This window comes from Alligator mississippiensis, chromosome 5, assembly GCF_030867095.1.
Source record: "Alligator mississippiensis isolate rAllMis1 chromosome 5, rAllMis1, whole genome shotgun sequence".
Lineage (NCBI taxonomy): Eukaryota > Metazoa > Chordata > Crocodylia > Alligatoridae > Alligator > Alligator mississippiensis.
Window position 1 is genome coordinate 148,187,671 of NC_081828.1, and position 13,328 is coordinate 148,200,998.

The 13,328-nt window shown below is 41.7% G+C and overlaps 1 protein-coding gene across 4 annotated transcripts in view; it reads right to left on the bottom strand.

Moving 5' to 3' along the window:
* Positions 1-343: 343 nt before the first annotated feature.
* LOC102558191 (ubiquitin-conjugating enzyme E2 E2) overlaps positions 344-13,328 on the bottom strand; it is a 331,636-nt gene continuing 318,651 nt past the window's right edge. For all 4 annotated transcript variants that reach the window (XM_006271829.4, XM_059728852.1, XM_019497978.2 and 1 more), the window contains one exon: positions 344-1,101. In XM_006271829.4, coding sequence (XP_006271891.1) covers positions 1,004-1,101 — 98 coding nt within the window. In that variant the 3' untranslated portion in view covers positions 344-1,003. The remainder of the gene's footprint in view (positions 1,102-13,328) is intronic.

Consider the following 13,328-nt stretch of genomic DNA (forward strand, 5'->3'; position numbering starts at 1 on the left):
AAAAAGATGATAAAGCAGGAGGTTTTAGAGTATCTCAGCACTAACACATAAAAGGATGACTTTTTTATTAAATATACAATATTAGTAATAATAGTATTATTGTAATTTTAAGAATTATTAAAAATATCCTTTTACATCCTAGTGTCCAGCTAGTACATGTGCATATTATTATTGTTTAGCATATATATTATAACATTGAAGCTAGAGTTTAATGAGAAATTCCAGCTGTTAAGAAACTGTTGTCAAGAAGAAATGATAAGTTCAGTGCTAGTGAAAGTTTGATTGCACACAGAGCTGTGCCATCTACACTATACAAAATAAAAAAACACTGTCTTGCAAAAAGTGCATTTATCAGCCACAGTGTTTTATTGAGTGCTTTAATAATACAAGTGTACATCAACTGATCCACAGTCAAAAGTGGCAGGTCCCTAAGAAATTTACAAGCACTTTCTTAAGTAAATCAAAATACATATTATTTTGTTCAATCCAATAGCCTTGTGTGGGAAACAGAAGGCTAGTGATAAACACAGTCTTAGTAATGCACAGTGATTCTTGATTTTAAGCTTTTATACAAAACTTGTTCCCAATAGCATGCACCCACCATTAAAGACTTCAGTACAAAAAAATAACCCTAAACACTACATTTAAGTAGAAACAAGATATAATTCTGAATTTGTTTGTTTTTCCCCAAAGACCACATGAAAAAAAAACCACACATTAATACAAAGCTTTGTGATAAAGCTCTCTACTATTACAGATTCAACATTCTTTGCACTGATAACCAAAAGTCCCTGCCTACGTCTGAGGGAAACAACTTTCAAGTTAACAGAATGAAAATATAAAACAAAACAAATAAAAATAAAAAACAAAAACAAAGGAAGGACAACCTTCTGTCACAAAACAGTTCAAAATTTAATAAAAAATAAAAACAAAGGGAAGGGAAGGGCTATTGATGCACTTAGTGAATGTGCTTGCTCAGGTCCAGAACGTTCATAGTGGGTTCCTATGTAGCATATCTCTTTGTCCACTGTCTGGCCATTCTGTCGTGCTCTGCTCTGTTCGTCATATACTGAGTGGCAATACTTCCAACCAGGGGGTCAGCTGGAAAGAAAACAAAACCGTGAAAGAAATCGTTGTCAGTGCTGGAAGGGCTGTCTGACTGCTGTAGCTGCAGGCCCACAAAATGTTGTTGAATACAATGTAACTAAGGTCTGTTAGGTTGCATTTGAAGAACAAGATGTACTTTCCCCTTTTTTAAAGCAGGCATGCCTTTAGGGAGAAATAACAAAAAAATGACTGAAATTTTAATAGCTTTAAAAAGAAATGTTTCTATAGTATTCCAAACCAGTGGCTGTCAACCTTTTAAGGCTGGGGGCTACACCGAATCCAGGTCAGGTCAGAGGCTGCTAGGACCCACTGCTTTTTCCCATGGTAGCACAGGGAGAGTGCTTTTCCCTGTGGTTCCAGTGGCATGGGAAAGCAACTGCACCAAAGCCCCTCCTCTCCCCCAAATGCTGCTGAAGCCCCATGTCCACAAGCCTTAGGTTGCCAACTCTTGTTCTAATCCACCGGCAATGACAGAACTTATCTTCAGATGAAGTTATGATCCTCAGTTATGGTCCATGATGAAAACACCAAAATATTATGTTGCGCTCCGATTTTTGTGTGTGCACTGTCACAACCCAAGGGTGTGATTTTTGTTTGTGTGTGCTTCGGCACTGCTGAATTATTTCCCGCCACTTGTAGCTTTCTTTGCAGGGTGCATTTCTTTGTTGCAACACAGAAATGCACGTTGCAAGGAGTTCCTGTCATTTGTATTCAGATTTGTGCCCCACTATTGGTCAGTTCTAAATTATTCCTACGTGGCGGCTAGCGATTGGCTTGCTAGCTGTATAAGAGGCTTGAGTGGTTTCCGCCCAAGTTGGAGGACTCCACGAACATCAGGAGGAGGAGACTTCACGTCTCGTGAAGATCTCTAAGCACTGTGGAGGCTATTGGACCCAGCGTGAATATCAAGAAGGCTACAAGGGTCTGATCAGCCTCTCGCCTCTCCCCGTTGCCGCCTGATCCCTCGACGTACCCTTCCCTGCGCGCAAAGTTCCACGGAGCCTAGCAAACTTCATGTGAGTGAATCCAGAGCTCTGTCCGAGTCCTTAAACTGGGACTTAAGCGAAGTTTTCCTGGAAGTCTTTCCAGCCTACACCGCGACCATCTACGGTGTAAGTAAACAATCTTAAATCAACCATTAAGCGTCCGTGCCTAATTCTAGCTTGCCACCTGCCTTCCTCAACCCGGCGTGTCCGGGCTGCTAGCCACAGCCCGCCGCATGAAAAAAGGGCCTCGGACCGCTCCCGGCCCGCACATGCACATATTTTTTAATTTTAGTGGTATAACAATAGGCTCAAGTGCATAAAACTTCTACAGGCATGCAGGCTGTAGATGTATTGGTCTATAGGCAAAAGGAATCAGAACTGTGAAATATGAATCCTGCCAAATATGAATTTTCATATCCACCTAGGAGAAATTTTACAATCTTTACATTCTCCTATACCTGAGGAAGGGTGTGTGTGCCCCAAAGCTTGCAAATAAAGACTTTTTTTTTGCAAATATTTAGTTGGTTTAATAAAAGATATCACCTCTGCTACGAGTTCTGATTCCTTACAACTTCTCCAGGAAGAAGAGCAAACCCCAACATTTTGGTATTGGTGTTTGGTTAATGTGGGTTTGTTGTGCTTCCTGGAATTGTTTGTGCAGCCCAAATAATACATCATCTGTTTTTTTCATGGTATTTTCACTTTCCTGAAAATAAGAAATGTCCCCTAAAAAAACAGATGTTACATTATTTTGACTCCACAAATGGCTCCTTGAAACAGTAAACAAAACAAAAGCAAAACAAATGGGTTTCTATAAAGCCACAAAAAAAAGTCCATACAAACTTCTCTAGAAATGACTGTACTTCATAAACATTTTACTCTTTCAAGTGATGGCATTTTAAGTTTAAATCGGGTATAAATCTACTAACTTTTCCCCCTGGCACAGCTGACATTTTTTGTATTTCGGCTGCAGCAATAAGTCTCCTGATACTACACTTCCACACTTTGACAGTTCAACTGCATCGATACCATCTTTCTGACCCAGGAGAACATGACTCTTATTGGAACCAGTAAATAATTAATGGGCTTTTTAATTGGCTGGAGATGACGCTGTCGAACAACTCAAGCTACTACTTTTGTGTGCTGAGTACAGTGCTTCTAACCCCTGTCATTCTGAGAACTAAAATGCCAAATATTTTGCATGGCAAAGCAATTCTGTTCAGCTCAGCGAATAAATTATTTTGGTATAATCAAATTTGGTTAGACTGGGTTACCACCTACATTAGAAAACTGCCTAAACAAATCTGTTAGCATGTAGTGCTAACAATGCTAAGGTAGCAAGTTCAACTCCCATATGAAGCACAAGACCCTTCCTGCCTCAGGCAGAGGGCTGGATTAGATGACCTCTTGAGGTCTCTTTCAAGCTTACTTAACTATGATTTTGGTTTGATTCCTTCATTCACTGTCTAAGTGAAGAAGAACTGTCAGTGCTATAAATGCGGCACAATAACCTCTTCAAATCTCAATCCTGCAGTCACTTAGGCCCATGTTTAATTTTAATGCCTGGAACAGTTCCACTATGGAACTAATTGGAATAGTAAAGTTAAACATGCAGAATGAGTTAAGTGTCAGGGCCTGGGACAGCAGTTAAGAAAGCTCTTAACATCCTTACATACAGACAGTTCCACGATACTCTTGTATCCAGTCACAGCAAGAGTCTGTACATTTTAAATCAGTTATAACTGTTGGTGCAATATCCTTCCTGTTATTCTCTGGGATCTCAAAGATGAACCCTCAGGCGTTGTGTTACAGTTACTCATTTCTGCAAGGGCTGGTTTACTCTCATTCTTGAATCCGATATAGGGTCATTGTGGAAATGTGCAAAACACCCAGTAATTTATGAGGAGGTTTACAAACCTCTTTAAGGGGGATCTGAAGAGCCCATACAACTCTTTAGCAGTTCCTATGAAATTCTACAATCATCAGGAGGACTATGCCTTCTCTAGAGAGGAGCATGGCATCTACGTTTCCTTTAACCAAGAGAGATTGGTTCATGTTGGTATTCAGAGGGAAGGGTCACTGACAGACCATGGACTTTTTATATCCCTGGGAATTAGGCATAACAGTCTTCAAGTATAAACAGAAGGCGACAAGACTAACGGAAAGAAATGGCTCATCTATACAACTGAACAGAAAAAGTTGAGTAACTCATTCTGTACAAGTTAGACTAGCTGTGGACACAGGTCTTCCCTCTCAAACCCTGAAAATTAGAGAGGCAGTAGATCAGTGGTTGGTTCTTCACTGCCCTATATGCCCTCAGCAGAGTGGGTGAGGATACCAAGGGAGCATGCAAGAAGTAAGTCCAAAGGTAGGAGAGGAGTGACGGTGGATAAAGTATAAATTGGGAGTTCAGAAGATCAGGATTACATTCCCTCTTCTGATGTTGGGTGTACCACACTGGTAGCTCCTAGTTCTGTGTCTTTCCTGCCTCAACTTCTGTCTGTCTTGAATAATCAGATTAGAGATTTTCAAGGTAAAAACGTGCTCTTACTATATGTCTACACTACTGGTTTTCAACCTTTTTGGACTCCAGACACCCCTCACTGGACTGGAGGCATCCTTCCATAACCTTTGGGAATTGAATGGCACCCACTTTCAAAAACTAATTTATATATTACAGTGTTTACTTCCTTAGAGGGACTTCACAGTTGGGATGGAGTCTCATCTAGGCAGAGACAAGCCTGAGCCTGTGCTTGCCTGCCTAATTTATCTGCTTATCTCCTAACACCCTACTTATCTTCCCACAGTTTATGCACCTTTCATAAGATCAGGCAGCATCCTGTTTGAGAATCACTGGTCTATACAGTGGGACTGAGTCTTGGTTGGGATCAAGTGAGGCAATAATACAAATTAGAAAAAAAAACAGTACTAGAGTGATAGTTCCCTCTCCCTTCCTTGGAGAAATGAGCAGGAGCTGAGTACAATCTAGTTCTAAGGTAGAATTGCTCTGTAGAAATGAATAGTGTTAAACCTCTATTCAATAGAAACAAATGCATGTTTATAAAACAACTGTCATAAGCAAAAGCAAATTAAAAGATAAAAAAAGAATATTCAACCCCAAACTGTGTAACTGTCATGTACTTTTCAACATTTCCCTTTCTCATTGCTGTAAAATTGCTTCTCATTCTGCACTTGCAAATATCAGTGATTTTATTTTTAGTAATGGAGATTTGTTTCTATAACTAATAAACTAGCGCTGTAATTCAGCAGTTACATCAGAGAGCATTTCAGAAATCTAATCCAAGTGGGACTGTGTCCAAACAACAAACACAAGTAGTGATCAAGATGTAAAGTCATGCCAAAAATGTGTGCAATCAGGATTATTTATCCAATAAATTCAAAGAAAAACACAATAAATAACAACTAATAATAATAACTAAGTTAAGTGATATTTCAAACACATGAAAAGCCAAGGCAAAATCATGACAAAGAATTATTATTTAGATAAATGGTACACAGAAGATTGAGCCAAGCCATTTCCCCAAACACAGAATTTTAAATAAACATGTACCAATTGTGAGTTAAATTGGAGCTTGATCCTGCAAACATTTACTCAGGGGCTATAACTCATGGGTAAGGTTACTCCTGTGTATAAGCATCTGTAGCACAGGGTCCTTAGCATGTGTGGTAATAAGCAACAAAATTGGTTTAAGAAAGTTTGCACAGGTTTGCCGGATCGCTCAGACAAGGCACAGTAATCCTGACCTGTAACATGCTTGACTTTATAGCTCTGAGATACTCGAGCAGAGATTACCAGTTGTGCTGAACTATGGGTACACAAAGATGTTTGGGGAGGTTAGATAGCGCTAAAAATGGCCACCTGATTTAACTTAGTTTGCCCAGGTGCGGACCTTACGCTTAAATCCTTAGGGTGCAGACAGAAGAGCAGCTCCTTGTTGCAACTCACAGAGGTTTGAAGGATGAATTGCAACGATACCCCAGACCCAACAGGAGTTTGCTGTTGGGTTCAGGAGTTGGGGATCCCAGCTGCTTGCTGTGAGCCCGCAGCTCAGTTTGTGTAGCAATGCCACTCTGCCCTCCCAGCCCAGCCGCTGTTTTTAGAACAAGAGGGGGGAAAGGGGCCAAGAGAGCTTGTTTTTGGGGTTTCCCAGCTGGCGCTAGAGGGTGGGGTGGGTGAATTGCAGCCCCCCCACCTCAGAAGGGCTCCAATCGACCCACCCCACCCCCCAGTGCCAAGTGAAACCCCCCAGACCAAACTCCCTCCACTCCCTTTCTTCCCTCCCATTTTGAAAACAGCAACAGGCTGGGAGCTCTGCAGACACAAATTGCACATCATATTCCATTTTGGAGCGTGTTCATCCAGACCCTCATGCAATGAGGGTTCAGATTTTGAGGGACTGGGCCCTCTTAAAGCAGTCTGCAGCCGTGCGCTTCTGTTTGGTCATAGCTGTAGGCTGCTTTCTGGGGCCAGATCAGAAAAAAATTGTCACTTCTGTCTGCACCCCTAGTTAAGTGGATCTAAGTATGAACTGTACAAAAGTTCAGGAAGGTTAGAATGGTCTACAAAGCAGGTCTAGTTTAACCCTACCTCAGAAGTAGTTTAGCCTAGATTGTGTCTACTGAGACTGATCTAACTGAACTTCTGTACAGTTCACAGCACAGCTCTGGGACTGGAAAAGCCCAGCTGCTGGCCCCAGGGCTGTGCTTTTCCTACCCACCCACTGGCACCAGGCTATTTTTAGCCCCCTGGCCCTTTACCCATCCCCCAGATGGACAATGCCCCCTGCAGACCAGACAGCCCCCAACGTGAACCCGCCACAAATGCCCCATCCTGCAAGCTGCTTCTGGCACCAGTTTTATTGGCATTACTGGTGCCAGGAGCCAAGGAATTAAGTCAGGATGAGAGGAGGGGTGGGTGGGACGGTGGGGTTGGTTCACAGGAGGGGGGTTGTCTGTCTAGGGGTCAGGGGATGAGGGGCTAAAAAGAGCCTCTGGTCTCCATCCCCACAAGCACCCTTGCAGAACTTGCTAGCCCCCCTTATCCCAACAAACCCTCCTAGACCCTACCAACCCCTGTGTACCCCACTTACCCTCCTAAAAACTCCAAGCCCCACTGCAGACCCCACTTGCCCCCGATATACCCTGCAGAGCCCGCTTGCCAACCTGACCATCCAACCCCCCACAGATCCTACTTGGCTACCTGATCCCTCTGATCCTCACCCCCCGCCCCCTTGCAGACCCTGTTTGCCCCTCTGATGGCCTTAATACTCCCTGCAGACCCTGCTTGTCCCCCCCTCCCCCCTGATATCCCAACTCCTGCTGAAGGCCTTGCTTGCCCCCTGGTCTCCCGGAGCCCTTGCAGACCCTGCTTACCTCCCCAATCCTGCCCACAGACCCCGCTTGCCCCCCAATCCTCACAATCCCCTCAGAGCCTGCTTGTCCCCCAGTTCCCTTCCACTAGCTACCCCCTCCCAACTTACCTTAGATCAGATGGCCATTTTTAACTAGATCTAACCTCCCCCTAACTTCTCCAAATGTTTGTATGTACCTGTGTGATGACCTCAAAGTAGTATAGCATCACTGCCACCACAAGCCATGGCAACTCAGGATTTTAACTAGTCCACTACTAGCTAGGGACAAACATTCATATTCTCAGCTAGTAGAAAAAACTGGAGGAACTCCATTGACCAAAAAGACTTTGCAACTTGCTAATTTACTGTTCTTCCTTGTCCCTAACTCTTGGACTTAGAAATTAATTGCCAGGTGCCTGCCGGGTAGCCAGCTGGCATGCTAAACTAAACCTTGTTATCCAATACCAGGATTGGGTCCATGTAAAGTCAGAGGTAAAATACTATCAGGTAAATAACAGGCAATATGCCAGAATCTATGAAATAAGATTCTCCAGTGATAAAAATAAAAGACACTGCTCTCTCCTGCTATTGCACAAATGTGGACAACAGCCTTCTTTGCATCAGGTAAGGCAATGACCCTATACACAGTTACAATACACTTCTTCAGACTATGATTACACAGTATGGGATACCTTCTAAAGGTTAAAGACAATGCTTTACTTGTATCTGCCATTTAGCATAAGAATGACTCGAAGCACCTGACAAAAGAGATTCAGAGAAGTAGTACTCAGTGGACCACGCTGACCCAAGTCTGGAAAGAGCCTTTTAGTTTGCTAATAACAGAACTGTGGCAATAGTTTCTCTCTAGCATTTAGCTAGGTAGGTAATTCTCATGTTATATCAGGATTTATGTCATTATACAAGTAGTAAGTTTCAACTGCTGTGCTAGCTGGAGTTTTTTGCATAGCCTAACATGGCTCAAGATGCTGAGCTACTGTGAATTCCCATGTTCTTTTATAGCACACCTAATACCATTTCATAAGGATGAAAACTTGCATCTCATGTCTACAGTGAGGCTAATCAAACTTATAGCATAATTCAAAAGAATAATGCTGGCAGATGAGTCCAGGTTTGGTCATTACAAAATTTCAGCTTTGTTTAATGTTAATTAAACTGCTTTGTCATTCACAAGACAGATGGTAATTTTCCTTAAAACTATTTTCTTCCCAAACAAGTGAGAATGTACTACTGTGCTATATTTTTCTATGATTGTACTTTTACAGCTATTTTCAAGTCATCAAATAATGATTTAAGGGCAGAGTTCATCCCTTAGGAACAGAGCAAGCAGACTCCAGTGAAATAAAAAATGGAGGTAGTATATTTAACAGCTCGATTTCAGTACGCATCCTCCATCAGCTACACAAAATGCAATGAAATCCCAATTGCTGTTGTCACAGTAGTTAGAGGGACACTAATTTAGGCTAAAACTGTATAACTGCTGTATATAGAAAGCTTTTATGAAGCCTTAATGTTTCAACTACATTGTTTAAAATTTCAATGGGACACAGGTGATGTAGCCAGTTACTACCATATCAGAAAGACTTCTCTAGTGTAAAAGTCACACGATCCAATCAGCTAAATAGTAAGAATAAAAACAGTTCCTTTTTAGTTTGGTTTCTGTTTCTATTCCACAGCAGGGAAATCTGGAAAAGCCAGCCCCCAGCTGAGGACTAAGCTGGCAGAGATTTTGAGAGTTGAAGCAATCCATTGTGGCCACTGATTGAAAGATCTGGTTCTGCCTCTTGAACTACAAACTGCTCTGCTTCTTAAACTAGAAGGTGACATCCTACTGTGGGGAATCCATGGTTATATTCCTCCTTTATAGAGAAATTACTAGAAGCAAAGATGAAAACTGCCTTGCTTGTTTTCATTCTTTAAGCTGAATGAAACAAAAAAAGCAAAGGGAAGGCATATATAATGAAATTCTTGTATTTAAACTCTTGGAAATCAGTTATACAGATACAGACTTGTAGTTTTGAAAATACTGTATATGATTTTAAACAAACAGTGTCCTTTCAGCAGTTTCCAAATGCCTGTGGACCAACAGAGCCCTGTAGAGTACTGATAGCCTGTGGAAAAATTACTCATCATATGATACTAACTCTTTCTCCAAAGATTCCCACTGTTTCATTTTCATAGAAAAGTTAGGAAATTTGCTTTAAGTACACAATTAAGGTCTTGTTTGAACTGGAATCATTCTTCCTATACAGTGACATAGGCGTACATGGCTGTACCGTAAATATTGGCAAGTAACAACAAATAGAAAGTAAGGCTGTATGTATTAAATGGTGAATTTTGATAATTTCAGTAGAAATACCTCTGCAAGACTACATATTTTCATGGGTAGTTTCAGTAAGTCCAAAATTTTGCCAGGTACTTTTGAAGAACGTCTGACAAACGAACGTCTCACAACAAAGCTTTGCTTTTTATGATTCCACACGATAAGAAGCAAACCGGCAAATGTTAATCTTTCACTGAAGCACCAATTCACTTAGTAGTAGGGATGCACCGATAAAGATTTTTTGGACTGATACTGATGGCCAATTATTGGCCAGCCATATTGGTTGATACTGATCCGATTGCCGATATGCAGCCCGGCAGCTTGGAGAGCAGCATCTGGCTGGTACGTCTGTGGGGGAAGGGATCTGGGGGGAGGAAGGGGCGTGCAGTGGGGGCAGATCTAGGCCCCACAGTGAGGGAGGGAGTGGGGTTGGAACAGGAGCTGGCGCTGCCCAGCTGGGGCAGGGAGGGGTGGGCTGAGGGATGGGGCAGGGCATGGGATGGAGGCACAAGTGGTTTGTCTGGGGGGTACACGGCAGGGCAGTGGCTTCTGTCACTGCATACACCACTGGGGAGGCATGGAGAGCATGGATCTGTGTGTGGGGCAAGGGTGAACTGCCTGTTGCGTGCTCCAGGCTGGGGGTTTTGCTAGGCTCTTCCCGGAAGGGGGGCTGGGCTGGGGTGGGCGGCAGTGGCGCTGGGGGGAGGGGTCTGTGGGGGGCCTACAGTCATCCCAAAATTCACCAGAGCCCCCCCTCCCAGAGCTCCTTTCCCCACTAACAGACGTACTGGCAGGACACTGCTCTCCAAGCTGCCAGGCTGCATTCCTGGTTGCAGCAATTATTGGCAACATTATTGGCCACATCAGCCAAAAGAAGCCGATTGCTGATAATGTCAATTTTCCTTTTATTGGTGCCAATACGATATGGGTCGATGTATTGATGCACCTCTACTTAGTAGTGTATGAAGTAGGTAATGCTGATAGTTTAACACATACCAAAAGATACCAGTCTTCCTAAACTTTAAAAAAACCACCATGGGCTCCTTAAAGAAAACCTTGTTCAGTTCTATTTCAGTGGCATAAGGACTAGAATTGGAAAAAGATGCACCTGGCAGTAAACCCTCCCCACGAAAGCAATATAGGACTTTCTACATTCACCACAGATAATTTAATGCACTGAAATGAAAGGATAACAGAAGACAAATTGCATGCAGTTTTGTTCACACAGTTACTTTTGCTTTATAATGTGTTCATGGTGCTCCATGTATCATCTCTTTTCAGCTGAATAGGCATCTAGAAGCCTATGTCAAGGCTAACATGAGACTTGGAGTGGGTAACAACACATTTATGCTGGTGTAACTTAACATCAATTTACAACAACATAAGTAAAATAAGTAAAAACTAGTTTAAAATAATACTAATCTCTACAATAAAAGAGATGCTCAGAATTAGTGATGTAGGCCAGGAGAAAGAGCAGAGCTCTGTGAATGAATTTATTCAGTGCCTATACTAAAATGCAAAGCACAATTAGTTTCTCACTTTATAGTCTATATTAATTCATAACTACAGCCATTTATACTTTAAAAATAAGTAATTCTATCTACTGTACCTAACTCGAAGAAGACAATAGGGCAGAGAGATACTACCACCAAATTAACTATACTGCATTTTATAAGGAAACTATGATAAAGAGCAAATGAATTATGTAAGAAAGAATGAAAATGTAGTTATTTCTATAGAAAAAAAGAACAACACATTTTAGAAAATAATCCAGCATATAGGAAAAGAGGAGACATTAAGAGCAATCTATCTTTTAAGAACTAAATGTGAATACACAAAGACAGTAGCCAGACAATTACTGAGACTATTTTTAAACATTAACTCTATGTCAGATGAAACAGCAAAGACAATATGTAGAGAACTCAGAAGTAAATTAAATGAGTATAAAACAGTTGTTATATTGAAGTCAATGTACTTATTCTGCATTTATACTGCTGTAATTTACAGTGGAAGTGGTCCTTCCAATCTGATAAGAAGGTGAGGAGAGTTGTACTTCTCATTTAGGAACAAACTTTACAGTTCAGCCTGGCTAAATTCCAGCTCTGGTTGCATCAGAATGGTCATAAATTTAGACAACGTTTTGTTAAACAATGAATTTAGACAATGATGTTTTGTGCCTTACAGCACATATATCTCATTAGTTGGAAGCAACTTGAGCCTGGCTACTATGGTTAACGTGGCTTTGATAAAGTGGGTAGTAGTATGACCTTCAGGAGACATTACCACCAAAGAATAAGAAGAAATGCAGTAAGACAGCGATTCACAGAGTTATCTTAGACACCAGCAGATCTAATGCATGGGTTTCAAAAGAAATAAAAAAAATCTAAGCTGACTCTCTAATGGTATTTATCAGCTCCAGATAAAAACAAAGTCTTTTAAGGTAAGGCTTGAAGGACAGGGAAATAAATTGACAAGATGATTAAGAACTTGAGGCATAACCCTTGGAAATAGTTCTGAATCTTTAAACTAATAATATCCTTATCTTAGAGAATTAAGCAAAGAGTACGATCATTTGAAGACTGTATTAAAATTATGTTGTCCAACTCTTGCCTGTCAAAGGTTCTGTTTCTAAGGAGCTTGACTTCTCCAGCAGCTGAGCATAGAGTTCAGGGGGAAAAGGACTTGAAGAAGCAACTCAACTCTGAGAAAGGGCCACAGAGCTACAGTGTTGGCTACAAAGGATCAACTCATGGGATCATAATGCATTCTAGTTTATTGGACGGGATGTGAAGTTACCAATAAAATCATAAATGCAAACCTTGAGTTATGGGTGGTACTGGTCACCTTAGCACAGACACATACACATGCACTCACTCATGCAACCCGATGTCACTCAAACCCATGTAGTATAGTGTATAGTAGCTGTAGTGATTGTGAGAGCACTGGTGTCAGTATATCTACCTATCCGAGGCCCTGGAGTCTGCTGTTGATGGTCAGCTTCCTTCAAGGTGATGTCATCTCCAGAAGGGGGCTGCCTGCTTGTCCTTCTGTTTTGGTAGGTCGGGTGCTGAATGAGAGTATGCCACTGAGGGTCACGCTTCACTGCCTTTTATCCCTTTCTGGCAGACTTGCGTGATCCCCCAGCATCATCTTGGCTACCCAATCTGAAGGTCGCTGTCCCACGTGGGTCTTGAGAAGTACCTGACAGCTCTTAGTCATATCTCTGGCTGCTGGTACCTGAAGTTTCAGGAGTCCACCTTGAGTTATTGACTTAATGGCTGTATTGTCATGGGTTACAGGAATAGTCCATAGGGTAAGTGCTCAGTTCCAGGAATCAGTTCTTTAGCTTGATTAGCTTAAAATGGAGTTCCTTTGGCTAGGCTATTGTCTACTGATGATCATCATTCACTTGCATTCACTCAACAGATGTTATCACTTTACCATTACAATTCAAATGCAGTTTTAACAATGGTCCAGGGTGTAACTTCATTCTATAGGGAGTACATTCCTTAAGTGTTTAAA